Source organism: Sardina pilchardus, chromosome 24 (assembly GCF_963854185.1).
Source record: "Sardina pilchardus chromosome 24, fSarPil1.1, whole genome shotgun sequence".
Classification (NCBI taxonomy): domain Eukaryota; kingdom Metazoa; phylum Chordata; class Actinopteri; order Clupeiformes; family Clupeidae; genus Sardina; species Sardina pilchardus.
The window spans coordinates 14,142,742-14,160,661 of record NC_085017.1 but is presented as its reverse complement, the minus strand read 5'-3'; the positions used below and the strand labels follow the sequence as shown (position 1 = coordinate 14,160,661).

The window sequence follows — 17,920 nt, the reverse complement described above, 5'->3', positions numbered from 1 at the left end:
AAACTAGGTTGTGACAATTCATCAATAAAAGGGCATAATCATCTTTGTGATTATCTTGGCTCAGAGCACCATTGGTATAAGGACTGGGATCCAGTCCCACATAAGCAGTCCGAAGCCTCCCACAAGGGAGGACCACTTACTGATTGTACAAACAAATCCAAAGTGGGTGGGGGGAGGGGGGGTATAAAACAAATGGAGGTCAGATCCTTTTCGCACATAATTTAACCACCATCATTTCTGATTCGTCCTCCCCAAGCTCTGTAGAGAGCCAATATCTTGTTTTTCCACATTACAGTTTTCTTTGCCTTTCAATTCATAGCTTAGCAGTCCACCATTTCATCAGATGAAATTGTAGCATTCAGTCTGGCAAAAAAAAAGCCTGTTTTTTTGGTCACCTTGCATGAAGGGCGAATACAGTAGGTCTAAACAGGCTGTCAAATGACACTAACTGATGAAGTTCTGTTACACACACACACACACGCTGATTAAGTACTTATGGCATGCGCCGTATGCCGCTTTTCAGGGGCACGTTGCTGGTTAAAATCTTCTTCTACATGGGAAGCAGGGAGGACTTGACTGCCTTCCAAACAGCATAGCTACATAATTCATGCCCTTTCAAGTTCATGCCCCTTAGGTCTGTGAGTGCACTGCACACATAGGACTGAGTCGCCAACGGTTACAATCAGGTCAATGTAAAACCCACCCCCCCCCCCACCCCAGTCCACTCAAGATACTAAACACCATCGTCAGTGTAAAAGGGATTCTGGATAGGATTGCTCTCCTATGTAAACAAGTCAGCCCCTACATGTACAAATATAAAACATTTACAATAAACATATATATATATAAAAAGAAAAACACACACGCACACACACGCACGCACACACAATTTAGCAATGACCCCTTCTTTACATGGCCCTGCATCACATCCATTAGATGTTTAGATGGGGTGGGGGTGGCTGAGTTAGTTTGGATTTTGGAATACATGTTGTGGCCTTTTGGGAGTGCAACGGGGGGAAAGTTGTTTTGTTTTGTTTTGTTTTGTTTGTTTGTTTGTTTGTCTGTCCATGTGGGGTCTCAGACATGGCGCTGTGTAACCTGTTCTGAAGAAGTCCATAGAGCACAAGGGGGCCAGGGGAGAGGCAGATCTGGGTCTTTTTAGATCCATAGTTCATTCCTTCCTGGTGCGATGCTGCCCTAAGTGCTGCTAGGGCAGAGAGAGAGACAGAGAGAGAGAGAGAGACACAGAGATGCAGAGAGAGAGATGGAGAGGGAGAGAGAGAGAGAGAGAGAGAGAGAGAGACACAGAGATGCAGAGAGAGAGATGGAGAGGGAGAGAGAGAGAGAGAGAGAGAGAGAGAGAGAGAGAGAGAGAGAGAGAGAGAGAGAGAGAGGGAGGGAGGGAGGGAGGGAGGGGGAGAGGGGGGGAGAGAGAGAGAGAGAGAGAGAGAGAGAGAGAGAGAGAGAGAGAGAGAGACACATAATTTAGTTTAGAAAACAGTTGAGAAAGAGAAAGAGAACAAAAATGAGCACAAAAATGAGTACGAGTATGTGTGTGGGTGTGTGTGAGCGAGAGAGTCAGAGAGAGACAGAAAGAGGGGGTGGGGAGACAGACACAGAAAAATTGAGTCACTGGAATGTCATTAGCCTGTCTTACAACATTAACATTCATTTTCCAGATACACGTCTAGCCCTTGTGCCACGCAGACTTATATTTCTTGTCTATGGACATGTTGCCATGAGGCAGGCAAAGCAAAAGCAAACACGTCGGATTCTCTACAACATGAACCGGATGTTACACACCCAATGTTACACACCCAAAACAATGCAGCACAACTACCTCTTTTTTCCCCGATCATTCCAAAAGGCACACAAGAATATATACAGGCAGACAAACAAGCACAAACACACTCTGTCAAGTAGATCAGAGAAGCACGCTCCATCCAGCTTACCCACGGCTGATCCGCCGACTTTGGCTGGCGCTCAGGCAAAGTACATGGTGCGCAGCGTGTCCTGGTGGATCTGCACCGCCTTGGCCAGGGCCTGCTGGTCCCGTCCGTTGCTCTGGCCTGATGTATGGCTGCCCTCCGCACTGCCAAAAGACACACCGAAACATTAAGCCAAAGGTTCACACTGCCACCTAGTGTTCAGTCTGGATCACTAGCCTTTAATCCTCACAGGTGGCTAGGCACCTGGGGAATTTTTTGTTTCAAATAATCCCAAAATAACTTATCACCTTTATAAAACGTATTGTAGCACGAACATGTCCTTGTTGCAGTGTACCTTGATGAATTCTTTAAATTTGCTTTAGATAAATGCATCTGCTAAATGACTCAACGTAAATCTATAATCTTTGTTTAGAATAAACATGATGCAATCTAGGAAAACCCTTCACATAGTGCAGTACGTTTTCACCCCGTCTGGTGAAATTGAACCAGTTTATGATTCTGATACTAGCCTAGCAATATTCTGGAAACTCATAGCAAACTCCAGGAAACCATGGTCCAAAAATCTTGGATGTTGCAAGGACGGAATTAGAATCACAAGTTGGCAAAATTGCACCATGTTAAGTATTCTCCCAGATTGAATCACTTTCAAAAATTCAAAATAATTGGGAAGGCTTGTAATAAATCCTCTCCCCCAAAACACGTCTTGTTACGAAAGACCGTCTCTGAGTGAGTGTCTCTGCTCTCTTCACCCACCTGTCGTGCTCCTTGTCCACCAGATGGTAGCGGGCGCGGAACGCCACCAGGTGAGCGTAGTAGGCTGGCGCGGGGATGGACACGGAGCGGGTGCAGCGCACGTAGGTGTGGCACAGCTGGTAGGTGAGCACCTGCAGCTCGTCCGACGTAAAGTGGTTGTCGTCCCACAGCACGTGGTAATGCGAGGGCCGACTGGTGCCCTGGAGACAGGGGGAGCGAGGAGCGTGGATTAAGGACAGCATCAGGGCGTCGGTTTAAAAACACCATTCTGATTAAGAAGCTTATGCTTTTGCACACAAATGGCAAAAACACAATGTATGTACAGTACAATGGCCCGATGAGGCAGAAAATGTATTTGACGCTACTGGACAAAGATCTCTACAGCGTAGTGAGAATAGAACACTGAGGTTGCACAAATATGATGGACGCATTGCAGCAGCTACCTGGATGCCTGCATGGCTACAGAGGTAGAAGTCAAACTCTGATGGGTGAGTGATTTTGGTGTCCACTGTGGTGCCTGCAGGTATGTTGCCACTCTTTCCCACCTGGGAATAAAAGTAAAGCAATTTAAATAAAAAAAAATAACAAAAATAGGGCTCCCTCAAAAGATCTTTAAAAAATAAAATTTGCCAGTTTATCGCACTAGCCCAGATGACCCACCCGCTCATTCCTGTCCATGCAGAAGAGCCTGGTGTGGTGTCTCTTCTGCACCACCACAAAGGTGATGCCCGGCTGGTAGTCCTTCTCCAGCTTGATGCACGCCTCTCGGATAGCTAGCAACTCATGTTGGAGGACCTGCGCGCAAGCACCATACATCTTTCAGAAGATAATACCCGCCAGAGCTCGCTTTGATAATCAATAAGTCTTATGATCATGTGACAGAAATCATCCATACATCAACACAGGCTGAACATCTAATACATCTCAACACAAGCTGAACAAGAAAAAAATCTTCACAACTGGGCCCGTATTCACAAAGAATTTTAAGGCTAAAAGTAACTCCTAAGGCTAAAAGTAACTCTTTGTGTCACTCTTTAAGACTCTAACACTAACTTTAAGACTCGTAATTTTTTTTCACTAAAAGTAATTCACGAAGCATTTTAAGCCTAAAAGTAGTTCCTAAGTCTAAGACAGCTTAAAGGAATTCGAGGACTTCTAACTCTCTAAGACCTATTCACAAACAGCTTGAGGTGGCATACACGTCGCGATGTTTTGAAATGAACGTGTGGTTACAGAAGCGGTCATGCGAAGGAATAATTGTGCATTGCAACTAGTGTGCAATAACGTCACCGACAACCAAAACCACCATTGCATGTAAACTAAATGTAACGTCTCACTGTAGGCTTAAATTAAATTGTTTCTCCTCTTTGCGAATGTAGGCTACGTGTTTTCATACAGATTCATTTAAAACATGTTGCAAAGATACTGCTCCAGTCCATAGTGTTTCATTATGCTCCTAGGCTATTTGCTTTACTCTCTTTGCTCTTGCTTTAATTTAGGCTATGCCTATTTATTCATCATCTTCCATCCTTCACAGTCTGACAGCGCACGCATTCTCACCAGCTAAGACCTAACACCTGTCACTCAACTTCATCGTAGGGGAGGCTTTTGCCATCATTCCCGCGTTATAATCGTCAGCTAATCATGGTGGTCACTAAATCAAGCCTGTGCATGAGTAATGATGTCAACGGAGCTTTTATCTTAGGAGTTGTCCTTTCTCCTTACTAAAAGTAGGTCTGAGAGGCTTTGTGAACAACTTTTAAGAGAAAACTCCTAGCTAAAATGTTTTAGTGCGCTTTAGGAGTACTATTAGTTGTAAGCTAAAAATGCTTTGTAAATAAGGGCCCTGTCCAGCAGATTAAACAGTACACCTCATGCATAAAAAAAGAGTGAAGGACAAGGGGTAGAGTCACCTGTGGGCTCACCTGGTTGAACTGGCCCTCGGAAATGCCATCGCGGTAGTAGATGATGCGGGTGGGCTTAAAGCGGGTGGACTTGTAGAACTGGATGAGCAGCTCCCGCACCATGGTGGCGAGGTCCTGGATGATGTCCTGCCGGTGCTGCTGCACGCGGACCGTGGCACAGTAGCGGCTCGGGTGGGCGTCCATGCTGCCCACCACCTGCAAACATCACGCAGACAACAGAAGAGGTGAGGATTACAGTCATTTCCCTCATATATGTGCTACTTTTGTGGTAGCGCATTACTATAGAACGAAATGTGGTCAAGGTGTGAGGTTATCGTGATATTTACAACGGCATCGAACGCGATTCAGCCAATCACAATCAAGGACTGGAACTATCCGTTTTAGAGAGTAATTTCCCTCATATAAGCCGTATTGTGTTTATAAGCCGCAGGCAGGGCTGTACACTGCGAGCACCTCGTCGCAAATGCGAGGAAATATATATTTGTGCTACTTGAAAATATGAAATGGGAGCACAGGTGCTAGTACTGAATTCAACCCTTTTATTCGCATTTTGCTCCTAAAAATCCACACCAAGTGGATCAAAGTATAAGCTAGTACAAATTTCGCGCATCTGTATACCAATGTCATAGTTGACAACTCTAACGCTCCTGGCTGGAAACTCACGCTTTCAGCATCAACCTCGCTGTCTCTCACACACGCAAGAAATGTCACTCCAAAACCATTCTTCTTTTTCTTCAATCTGTTCGTTATCAGTTGGTGACTTTGTAGCGATTAGCCTACCGTTGAAACGGCAAACCTGTTGACTATATAGCCTATACAATTACCGTGTTCATTTCAAATATTATTATTATCACGGTTGATAAACACGGTGTGGAAACCGTGTTAGCGTCACCCCAGCCTGCATTTGACATAGGCCTGGTTGACTTCTATGAGAGAAATCCGACTGATTCTGTTGTCTAAATGATGGATTTAACCACGATTTGGTGTAGGCTACACCTGCTTTAAAAAGGCGGAACATTTTCATTGCAAATGTGCGCATCATATAGCCACTCTGCGTCTTTGTATGGAGGTTACATTCACATTAATTCCATTCCACTAACGTTATCAGGAGAATACCGTAACGTTTTATTTTGAGCTCTGGTTGTCACTCATTGGATATAACACATATAGCCTACCAAACTCCAAGACGAGTCATGGTAGAGTAAGTTAAGCACCCAGCCAATTAAACATGACCAAGGAAAAAGTGACAACACTCACGATGCCATGCCATGGTAGGCTACCTAAATCATAGAAGTTAACGTTACTGGACAGTGGACACTCATCTTTTCTATTACACCAGAAATATTTGTCTTTACCTTTGTTCGTTTTTTGAACATTTAAGTTATCTAATGAAAACATGATGTATCCTTCAACTATGCTTGACTCTTTTCCTAAAACCGAATGAAACCTAATTATGTTCACGTACATCTTAAAGTGACAGGCACTCAATTAGACCTACACACCACCCCTGTAATATCATTACAGTGTAATCAATATGAAGTATTCAGTTTACTGAATATTTTAAGCTATAAGTAATTATGCAGATCCTAAAATGCTATAAATTGATAACAAAATGTATACAAATTCTGAATTCAAAATATGAAATAGAAACAAGACAAGCCATTTTCTGTGTGTGTAGGGTTTGAGCAGAGACTGTGATTGCCACTGCTGTGAATGATCTGTATCCTGCTTAAGGCAAGGAGGTTTTCAAGGAAATTTCATAGTGCTCCTAAATTTCTTTCTGTGCTCCTAAACTTTTTCATTTAGGAGCACCTGTGCTCCTAGTGAAAAAGCTTAGCGTACAGCCCTGGCCGCAGGGCAGTGTTTTATGCAAGTTAAAAGAAAAAAAAAACAAATCAACACCATATTAACCATATCCCCTGTTTTGACCTAAAAGCTGAAAAATAATTTGCAAAATCAACGTATAAGCCACGGCTAATAGTCGGGAAATTACGGTATGACACGAGAGATGAAAGAACAGGAACACAAGCACCTGTGTGAGGATGTAAGTCGTCAATAATGGTGTCTTTTTTTCATAGCATTGTACATGAATTGTTCTTAAGATTTGCCTTACCGCAGCAATAGAGGGCTTCTTCCCATCTCCAGCTGGGGGGTGTGTGACATCTGCCCCCAGGAAGATAACAGGCTGCTGGAACACCAGTGGCCTGCACACATAACACAAATCCGTAGCGCTGCTTAGTGATTATGAATCCCTATTAGATCATTAATCCAAAAAAAGGACTCACAAAAACACTTCAAGTGTTTCAACATGACAAACATTTCAAAAGTATGCAAGAGGAAGTATCCCATGAATACCAAATATAAAATCATGAAAACACATAACCAGAGGTGGACATCCTGGGTCCAGAGAGTAAAAGTCCTGCCAAGTATTTGATCCAACCATTTTGATTGTCATAAACCAGCTCATCCTAATTAGCTGCCAGGTAGATCAGATAATTAGTGATATCACCTGTGTTAGGTGCACAGGTAGAAAGAATATATGGCAGGACTTTTACTCTCTGGAACCAGGAATGTCCGCCTCTGCAGATAGCACGACAAGATCCTGGTGTTGGCATTTCGAGTGACACTGACCTGCCCTGTGGGAGCAGGATGTTGTTGACTCCTCCGAGCTTGACGTTGATCTTCAGGCAGAGGTTGGAGAGGGTCTGCGGTGTGGTCTTCAGGACATTCTTCACCTGCACACACTGGGTGGCCATGCCCAGCACTGTGTCACCCACACGCTTCACCTCCGCTGCAGGACGAGAACAACGAGTCAAGTGTAGGCACACATACAGTATACAGGTTCAAAACAGAAAGTCCCGAACGTAGTCTTAAATAGGGTTCAGACCAAAGATTCCCGACGAGACGAGCCGAGACGAGCCGAGCCGCGACGTTCTAAAACCTTGCGACTGCGACTCAACGTGTTTAATGCTCTGCGACGCCTTGCGACGGCTTGCAACTATGTGCAACTTCTAATTCACACCACTGCAACTCAGTCTTGTCGTGTCGGGAATCTTTGGTTTGAATTGGGCTTTAAACAGCCATCCATCAACAGTGGTGATTTTTAGAGGAGACGTAATACATCAAGATGTTTTTCCCCTGCTCAAGTTCCCTTCCCTTCAACTCAATGGGCAAAATGTTTTGACCTCAAAGCTACATAAGACATTGATGTCATTTCACACATTCACAATAAGCACAATAAACAGAATATGTAACATAACATAATTGCACAGATTAAAGGCAGATAAGAGACACCCAATTATAGAAGGGGCCCAAGGACAGGCAAGCTCACCGTAGACCGGGGTCTTGCCAGGCAGAATGACCACCACGAGCTGCAGGCCCTGGTAGGTGTACTTGAGGTGCTTGAACATGGGCTCCACACTGTCGGCTCCCTGGGCGTACTTGCAGAAGCAGGGCTGGCCCTGGATGGGCATGCCAGCGTCCCGAGAGATCTTGCGCAGCTGGTCTGTGAACGCCCTGGAAAATGAGCAAACGTTCGACAGTTAGAGAGACATGAAGTCACTACTGAAGTCCGCAACTACATCAACATGTAATGTACCCCTCTTAAAGACAATGCTATAAATCTCTCCTGGGAAGTCATTTCTTTAAGCCTCTTTTGATATGCAGGTATGGTTTCTCAAAAAAAACACAGTAAGAAACTTTCCAAGGTTCAAGGAAGGGGTGTACCCAAAATATTCCTGGTATACAAGAAGCCATTTGTATCAAATTTGGAACTTGTTACTTGCAACATCAAAAGCTCACAGTCAGGGAACAATGCTCGTTTCACGGCAGTGTTTTTGAGAAAGTGAGTGTAACAAAAAAACGTCTGGCCTATTTGCTGGTGCGGTGTGGTGTGGGGCTTGGCTTACTTAAGCAGCAGCTCTGTGCACTGCCTCTGGGGGGCGAAGCACGCGATGGCCCAAACCTTGATCTCGATCCCTGTGTGGAACTGCTTATTCCTCATGTCCCACACGCCCTGGATCGGGGTGGCTATTGCTTTGTTCTGCAACACACCAGGCAAGAATTCAACAGAGTTCAAGGGAGAATACAGGGACATTCAGAGAACAGTTACAGGAATACAGTTCTCATAACTACTTATAACTACAGAGGCTACTTCAAGAACTATAGAGTTCCTATGGTGTTTTTCTGTCGGCATTCGCCTCAGGTAGGAACCCTGAGATGACTGGAGCACTCACAAAATGGAACAAAAACATTGCACACAAAATTGTTTAACTACAACTTGTACAGATTAACTGATGGAGCAAAATGCTTTCAATATGATGCATTATCTGAGATTCCACTTGTGTGACTGTTACCATCTAGTAAGCAGCATGTTTTAGATTTCTATAACTCTACATGCAGACCATAAAATGCTTACATGATGCACAATATAAACACTGACTATTAACTGGAGTGAGTGTGTAAGTGTAAATACTTGTGGATGTCATGATGGTGTAGAATTCTACTATGACTAGTACAAACATAGAGAAATATTACAAAGTGAGACTCACACATACCCGGCCCCCATAGAGGATCGATGGGGCTTGGAGGACACGGCCGTTGACCTCCGTCATCTCGTCTCTCACCATCACCCCAAACTCACGAACGTAAGGATCAGTGTTAAAGTTGGCACTTCTCATCTGCACGGAGAGGAGAAAAGCGGAGGTCATTGCATTGCATTGCACAAACAAGGATTGGATTTGCCCATTTAAAAATTATGTCTGCTGATGCTTGAGTGTGGATGACTCATTGGGGGTTCTTATATACTGTAGCAAGTACGTGCTTCAGTTAGCTGATTAATACTTTTTCATGTTTTTGGTTTACTTTGCCAAGATTCCAACAGGTGATGCCTCTACAAATGAGTTGATTACTGCCCTTTGTAAAAAGCCAAGAGACTCCATGACCTTCCATGCCACTAAAGACATAAGGATCCTCAAGGCCTTAATTGGCTTAAGTGTTGATCTAATCAAGAACAGGAAGCCACATTCTTCAGCTCATAACAGCTTGAGACGGTGAAAACTACAGTTATAATCAGGGGAGCTCAAGCAGGCTTGGTGTTGCATGCTCCTTCAGGAGAGGAGGAGGACTGGGGGTGCCACCCCACAGCAGACTCACCAGCTTGCTGATCTCGTCTTGGCGGTCAGGTGCGGACCGGGCAGTGGCGCGGATCATAGTGGAGGTCTGATTGTCAGTCAGCTTCTTTATGCACCTCTGCCCCGCAACTATGTTGCACACCTGAAAGGAGTCAGCATGGAAAGTTAGAACACCAAACACAGTACACAACCACAAAGCTAGTGAAACCCTCCTCCTTGGAATCTGGCCTATCTATCCTATTTAACGCTTGACTAACTGACTACATGAGCTCTCCGGCTAAGCTTAACAAGGGGAAATCTTGTGGAGGTTACTTGGGGTCAGCTCACATTAAGTCAAACCTCAACAGGGATGATACAGACAACATAAACAGTCAACAGTTCTGCTTTCTAAGAACTATGTTATGATATGATATTTCTCACGGAATGATTCACATCTCTTTCAGGTGAAGGCAACGTAGATGGGTCAACTCACCTCAAGAGGAAGGTATGTGTGCTTCTGCTCCTGCCCCACCTGTAGGCATGGCAGGTGAGGATACCTCAGCACCAGTTTGTACTTGTCTTTGAAGTACTGAGCTACAGTGCATTCAATGGTCTGGCCATTCTCCTGCTGCAGAGGGAATCTGTTCACAACAAAAAAAAAAGAACAGACTCAGAAAACACTTACAGCACAGACTTAGACCGTCTACAGAGACCGCTTGACAACATTAACAAAGGGCATCCATTCAACACTATACTCAGCCAAAGTGTGATTCAGGCCGAACGCCAGCAGTGTAAAGCCAGTGTGTATGCCAACAGTAGAAAAATGGAGGGATGGGCCTCTTACGTCTGATGGCTGGCGGGTCTTCTTGTCACATTGCATACTCTGTACTTCCTCTTCATCTGTCCACAGTGAGTGATCTCAACCTTCAGGCCTGCGGGAGTGAGGAACAGTGCAATCAGCACAGCAGAATTTGCCAGCAGTACGCAGTGCGGAGATCCACAAGAAACACAGACATGTTCAGAAATGACAACTTGCATAACAATGAAAAACAAATCGCAGCGCAACACAGATAGTATGCGATAACAGTAGGGGCGGTAGAGGAAGAAAATGAACTGCAGATCATACAAAGCACCACAGTCATCGGTCGTCACATGATGTGCCTTCAGCGACCCCTGACCCCTGGTGACCAAGCACACAGCTCACCTTTGATTTCCTTGGTAAACTTTACTCTCTGGGAGTCGGTTAAGGGCTTCTGTTGTTCTTCAATGCTTTTGAAATCCAAAACTTCACACATGAACTCAATCACAGGCTGGGCTTTGTAGAAAGCAGTGGCCGACACTGAAAAATACAATTCAGAAACAGCATAATTAGGCCCACACAAAGTACTTGCAAGTTCACAAACGCGCACACACTGAGGACAGAAGAGTTTGTTGTGCTACTGTTCCTGATATAATATTATAAATACATAAATATAGAATAAATAATAAATACACCACAATTAGCCTCCTAGCAATTCTTCTTTGATTACTTTGCATGCTGCTTATCAATTCCTGACACTATTCCTATTATATTACTGCAGTCAAACTAAATATCACCATACATTCTATATCATAGTTATTGTATTCCAACCTACCATCAATATTCAGCATCATTTTCCACAAGGAGGGTCTGACAGACTGGTGGAAGCCAAACCAGACCTCTCTCCCGCCCCCTAGGGGGTTGGAGCAGCCCTCTGAGGAGGTGAAGAAGGAGCGTCCGACGGGGGTGTAACTACAGGGCGGGGGAGGGGAGGGGAGGGGGAGGAAACAAACAGAGGAGTCCATTCAAATGATCCACACACTTCCAGGGTACCGCTGAAATATCCAATCAGGCGCTTAACATGCAATTTGTTTGCGAAAATATACACAGTGTGTATTTTGGCCTAATTGGACACTCGGACAACGAGTCTTATAACTGTGTCTGCCCCTTCCGAGTTGATTCTGCTCTACTGATGACTCATTCAAACGCAACAACGACAACAAATGCAGACAAACATCAGGGAGTGGCATCAACTAGGGCCCCTGGTCTGGCGCATCAGCCACACCGGTATGAACACTTGATTTCCGGCCCTGCCAGCTTCATGTTAGCCTTGGGAGGTCATTCTCTTATCTGCTGGCATTACCTCCACCAGTGACAGTGAAGGCGGGGTGTATAGAAGAGACACACATTTCGACACACACACACAATTTTACTCACTTCATTGAGGGCAAATGCCTCATGACCACATCCAGGGCCTGGATAGTCTCGAAAGGAATACTTGGCAGGCGTCCAGACAGCGCTTCGTGGAGGGCTTGCAAGCTGACACACGACACCCACTTAATGGCCACCTTGAAGCTCCTGTCCTTCCCCTCCCCAGGGATGGTCACCTCAAGCTCCACCTGTGCAGGCAGATTCCCACATCAGTCAACACACTTAAGAGCACAATACTCTGGAGTGGTGTCCTTGCCAAATGTGTGTGGTGCACAATGACAGGCAAGAATAAAGAGAAAAAAGTTATACATGACTAGGAGTGCTGTACTCTCGCTTTCTTTGATTTACTCCGTATGGGCACAAGTATCCAGTCAGCTTAAATATTTCGCTAGTTGAGCGCGTTCTATGTACTTTATTGATTGCACAATAACACCACCAGTAAAATGGCATGCTGACTGCTTCAACCTCATTAGATTAGATGAGAGTAGGGCTGAGCGAAATGGCAGAAAAATGGGTTTTATTTGTTTGTTTGTTTGTTTGTTTGTTTCTTAAAATCGTTTTTGTGCTGTGGATGATTCATATTTGTGAATATTTCCCTCTCTAACACAACTCAAAACAAAACATAATTTAAACATTTTAACTCTCATTTTTAATACTATTGGCTAGACATCTCCAGAGCTATATGTCTCATACTGGTCATATCAGCCCTTGGCAAACATTATAGGCTACGCATTTTAGTATTTACAACAAGCAATGAAAACTAATTTTTAAAAAGTCTGTAGGTGGCAATACCATTCTGACTAGTCTATCCCACAAGTAGGATTTTGGATGTGATTCATTTTAGACACTTGACTGTTCTTAAAAACAGGCCCATGATCTATTAATAAGAATAAGTCATTCATAGATTCAGAGAAACGGACGACAGAGAAAAGGGCATATCAGGATAACATGTAGACCAGCACCAAGAGCGCAAATCTGTATCAATCCTAAATGACCTATTTTGCCATGTTGCTCAAGTCACCTCCAACATTTAATTGGTTCTTGGCTCACACTGCTCCCTTTGGCTGTTTAACAGCAAGACGATTATATATGCTTGACATGTTATGCTTCATAGGCAGGATTTATTCAGAGCCTACACCGCTGTTGTCGTGAGCATTTGCATGTGTATGCATGGAGCTTCTTGCTATGCAATTTATCACCAAAACCGTATGGTTGGACAAACAAAGCACCTATGGCAAGTGCTGGCATTCAACTGACGCGGCAGGAGCACTTCTAACCTTGATTTTTGCGATTCAAACTTTTCACATATTTGCAAACTATTCTTTCAAATTAATCCAATATATCGTCGCCCAGCCCTAGGTGAGAGTGAATCAGACTTACTTTGTCCCTCCCTATGGGCAATGGCATAGCTGTGTAGAGGTTCTTTCTCCCATCGTAGACAGGCTTCCGATCTCCGAAGATCTGTGTTTTAAAGTGCTGGACCATGTGCGCCACAATTTCACTACACGGAGAAAATGAGAAACGAAACAAAATATGTTTAACAAAATATAACAGTTTACAAAACGCTTTTGCACACCTCTTTTGTAGGGACAGGTGCGTCGGAATAGGTTACCCAGTTAAACTTGTAATTCACCTGAGGAAGGTCTATGACCAAAACGTTGTAAATAAATATGCATGCGTAATGGACAGAGTGCGGGATTTTCTTTCACAAGTTTAACAAAATATAACAAAAGATATTTCAACAGAAAGTGTGCAAATGAGGCGCTTCTCACAAGTAGACCCTACCGATTGACTCTTCTAGGGCATTTCTCGGGCTTGATGTCGATGTCGTAATGGTACACCTCCAATTTGGGTATCTCCATCTCGAAGAAGTTGGCCTGCAGCTTAATCGGCCGGCCCATGGTGCCGAAGTCCGGCCGCGGAGGGGGTTTGAACACATACTCTGGAGGTGGAGGGGGGGGAGGAGAGGAATCTGGAGGAACAAACACACACACACACATTTACTGAACACATCCACTCAGGATCTGGCAAATGACAAGTGGCCAAGAATCTCACAAGATCACAAATTCCATGCCATGATCACAAATTTTAAGTTACCTAAAATATGGAAGAAAAGATGCCAAACTACACAGAGCGGAAGCAAACAATTGTTTTATGAGTCTGTTGTTAAAACTCTTACTCCTACAGTAACACACATTTAGCCTAGCTACCACCAGTCAAAGCTCAATCTGTTGGAGTCTGCGCTGTATTTCTACTGCTCAAGAGGCAGCATCGTTCAAAACGTTTGGAGCGCCCTTCAAACAATCAGACCAACAATCCAGGTACCCCAGGTGGATAGGCCAGTTTGTGATTGGTCCCCCACAAATTTGTAACGGAAGCAGGAGAGATATGTGCAAGTTTCCAGCCTGTGCTGCAAGGTGAAATCCAATCGCCGGCAGATCGGACTGGGTTTACCCAGTTTAACACACACACGCACACACACACACTGACCATTTAACAAAACAAAGGGAAAAGCTTCCTGAAAGCAACAAGTGCCACTTAACTACATTTTGCACAATAACATGACAGTCCCGTGGTCCTACCTAGCGCCTTGAAGATGAACATTCAACAACTTGTGGGACACCGTCCTTATTATCATAGTTTATTACATCATAATGTAATAAACTTGAATTGGCCGCAACCATCTTGGACTGTTACAATTGATGGCACAAAAGGATGCAAGGGAGTTAAAAATACTTTCTAACCTCCCATTTTTCATAGCTAGGAGAGATTTGGCTCTTCTGTGTTGTCAAAGACAAACACATTTCATTTACAAGCTCCCTGATCAAGTACCGCATACTATGTAAGACTTAAGCCTTGCATTTCGTAACTTGACATTCGACAAATGACCAAGACACCAGCTCCTTACTTCACCCAAAATATGAAAAATATGAAAATGCTAGTCCTAACTTGTCATCATTAAACCATTACAGAGACGCAAGTAAAACAAGGCAAGGACTGCGGACACTCCAGGTCTAAACAAACCTTTGTCTTATCCACTTTCCATGTATTTTATAAGGGTGATGCATGACCAGACATGAAATGACCAGATATGACATGCTACCTACTTAGTCTTCCCTCATTTTTGCCTAGCCGACAAATATCAGCCATCACCTGTAAATAAATTATGGGCAGGAAAGAAAGTGTTTACACAAGTAGGCCTACTTTAAAACATAGCTGGTTTATGGCCCAGATCGCCAACAAATCATTTTGCATTACTTCTGGTCGAGTTAGTTACTCAAACATCTTTAGACACTTAAAAACTGTAACTAACATTTGGTCGACGCCCGCTACAACTTTACTATGATGGACAGCAAACTGCTGCTGTAAGCAGCATCTCTCTGTGCAACAGGTACACAATTCACTTGCCCTCAGTAAAACAGCACCAAGATCCCCCAAAGCATAAATGTACTACCACACAGCATGACCCCAAAAAATCAAACAAGGTATGTTTATTTACTGCGTACATAGCCCAAAATCGTAGAAAGACAATGAAACAACTTATGTTTTTATATATATGATGAGAACAGGCCATTAATAGATGGCCTTATAGAAGTCAGAGAGCCTCGACATGCACTACTCATACATTTAAGATCTGAGGACCATTTGCAATTTTGTGACTCCTTGCCCTTATCGGCCACTGACCAGCAACCTGCGCGAGGAGATTCTGAGAACAACATCACAGAAGACGCCCTGAGGGCCTTATCAACAAGTTCACCCCAGCAACTTAAAAACCTGGAAGTCAAGTTAACTTTTTCAACCACGCCTTAAACTAGTCAGGCAACTGAGGACACTACTACCAGGCTTGGTTATAAACCTTGAAAGCATTCACAGCAATGTAATTTGTGTGCCAAGGCTTCGCATTAGTGGGACAGAGTAGTCAGGCTAAGTGCAGAATAACTGCCGTTAACGTTGCCGTTTGTACGGATGAAACTGTCCAAATTCCTACGTTATGGTTTGGATAATTAAGCGTGATTGTGGGCACTAGGTAATCCAACAACAATCCCAACATAAAGCATAGGACATCTCAAGGAACATCAACGTTACGGCTAGCAAATCAATTGGTGAAAGCCGTTTTGTTGACCAAGGTAGCCAGCTAATTGCCTCGACTGCAAGTAGCAGGACAATCAGATTCAGTAGATCAACTCGATGAAATAAGCTTGCCACGCTAACTCAGGTTAAACCAACAGTAAATCGAAACACCCCGAATATACGACACCTCTAAATAGTTTTTCATGCGATACGAGTCCGTTTCTGCCAGATAACATTACATTCGAATGGTGCTACTGCCTAGGATCATCTACAACGTTAGGACTGTAACTAAACTTAACAATAATTTAGCTAGTCAGCTGGCAATGTTGATGAGCCCACACAGGTAGCTAGTGTTAACTTGCCAACTGGCTAATTCTAGAAACGCGTTTCTTCTGTTGCCAAAAACAGGACTCAGTAAAGATTGAGCTTTCTAACAAGCTAGCAAAAGTATCGGGCTAGTTAAGTTAAGTAACTGATTTTACCTACCCAACATGTTCCTAATTATCAAACACGAAAATACGAGGAAAACTACAAATCGAACAAATACGAAGGTACTCCTCTCCTTCCAAGTGTCGAGTTAAAGCTCGTTAGTGTTACCCAGGTATGCAATTTACCGCCTAATGAAAACAGATTAAGTTAGCTAACATGGTAGCTTGCATGGTAAGATTGCTAATGTTAGCACAATGCCTACTAGCCAACCTTAATGGCAAGAAAAACAACTAGGCCTATATCTTCAATACGGCGACAAGTGCAGCAGCAAACCCTGTTCGTATTACTTACGATATCATACTGTAAAGGTAGTTAGTATTTACACACGTGTACTTTGCATTCGTGTTCTCCAAGACAATTGTGTCTTCGCTAATGTTAGCTAGCGAAATTATGGAAGCAAATGTTTGCTAACTCGCGAGCTAGCTACTTACCCCCAGCTGCTCCACTCGGATACATTTTGGACGTCCTCCTGCAGCACCGTGTAGTTGCAGTTATTCCACTACGGTTATTAATAGCTATAGGAACACATGCACTGGTAAATAATTACTTTAAAACAGTATGGTCTGGCAGGGACAAAAGGTTTAACACACTAAAATATTCCACGAGAGGCTGTTGATCCCTGCCCCTGTCCCCTGCTAAAATGGCCGGCTGGCAAGGGTTCCTTCAAAATAAAAGGCCCAAAGTGCACGCCTCTCCTGGTCTACTATGCTGTTACATTTTGCTACATTTTGTTCATATTTGCTGCACTTAATGCAACATTGTTTCATATATTGTATAGAGCAGAACTAGTGCAGGATGTTGCATAGTGAGCATATTTACGTAAATTATGACCGTTCAGAGCACAAACATAGGTATAAATGACTATGGCTACAAATTATTTTCATGATTGATTGATCTGTCATTCAATTTTAATTTCTCAATGATTGATAAGTTGTTTGGTCTATTAAATGTTAATTAAAAGTGTTTGACAAAGGCAGAAAAATAAATAAAAATGTCAGTCACAAATATACATTCAGTAGGCCCTAGACTATAGTCATTTTCAAAATAAAATCAAATAGCCTAAGATAATTAGATTTGTAAAGCAATAAATGCAATATCCAATATCAATAAAGGCTTAAATACAACAAAACAATTGTGTAGGCCAAATAAAATCAATTGATATTGAAGCGATTATCAAACTTAAACAAAACTGGGATAGGCTTTCTTCGGGCCCTGACATTGCGCATAACCTGTCCCGTTGTCTATAGGCCTAGTCTTTAAATGAGCTTCTAGGAAAGTAAAACAAATGCTACCAGAGGATCTCAATGTAGGGTGTAGTGGTAAAATGAGAGGTGGGTAAACTATTAATTCTGTGATCATGGTAAGGTGGAATGTGCCATGCGGTATTGGATG

At 43.4% G+C, this 17,920-nt stretch overlaps 1 protein-coding gene across 5 annotated transcripts; it reads right to left on the bottom strand.

Moving 5' to 3' along the window:
* Positions 1-764: 764 nt before the first annotated feature.
* On the bottom strand, positions 765-17,148 carry ago2 (argonaute RISC catalytic component 2). Of its 5 annotated transcripts, none has more exons than XM_062529063.1 (20): positions 16,960-17,148; positions 13,754-13,940; positions 13,349-13,469; positions 11,975-12,156; positions 11,373-11,509; positions 10,943-11,077; positions 10,583-10,670; positions 10,232-10,379; positions 9,782-9,901; positions 9,178-9,306; positions 8,536-8,669; positions 7,959-8,143; positions 7,259-7,418; positions 6,741-6,831; positions 4,616-4,822; positions 3,363-3,497; positions 3,146-3,247; positions 2,703-2,902; positions 1,953-2,092; positions 765-1,207 (listed from the first exon to the last, which is right to left on the bottom strand). In XM_062529063.1, exons 1-19 carry the CDS (start codon positions 16,982-16,984, stop codon positions 1,984-1,986), a joined length of 2,595 nt encoding a protein of 864 aa, XP_062385047.1. In that variant the 5' UTR covers positions 16,985-17,148; the 3' UTR covers positions 765-1,207; positions 1,953-1,983. The 5 variants fall into 5 exon arrangements, with proteins under 5 accessions (XP_062385047.1, XP_062385046.1, XP_062385049.1 ...); XM_062529062.1 differs by having other exon boundaries at positions 765-1,204; XM_062529065.1 differs by having other exon boundaries at positions 765-1,204; positions 4,628-4,822.
* Between the last annotated feature and the right edge of the window lie 772 nt (positions 17,149-17,920).

What these genes read in the sequence shown, in the direction of transcription:
- ago2 (XM_062529063.1), bottom strand. Translation starts at nt 16,984, where the DNA reads ATGTATCCGAGTGGAGCAGCTGGGG. An exon ending in AAGACGAGATCAGCAAGCTG is followed by an intron (nt 9,307 to 9,781) that starts GTGAGTCTGCTG and finishes CTCTCCGTGCAG; the next exon opens with ATGAGAAGTGCCAACTTTAA. An exon ending in TCTATGGGGGCCGGGTATGT is followed by an intron (nt 8,670 to 9,177) that starts GTGAGTCTCACT and finishes GGTGTGTTGCAG; the next exon opens with AACAAAGCAATAGCCACCCC.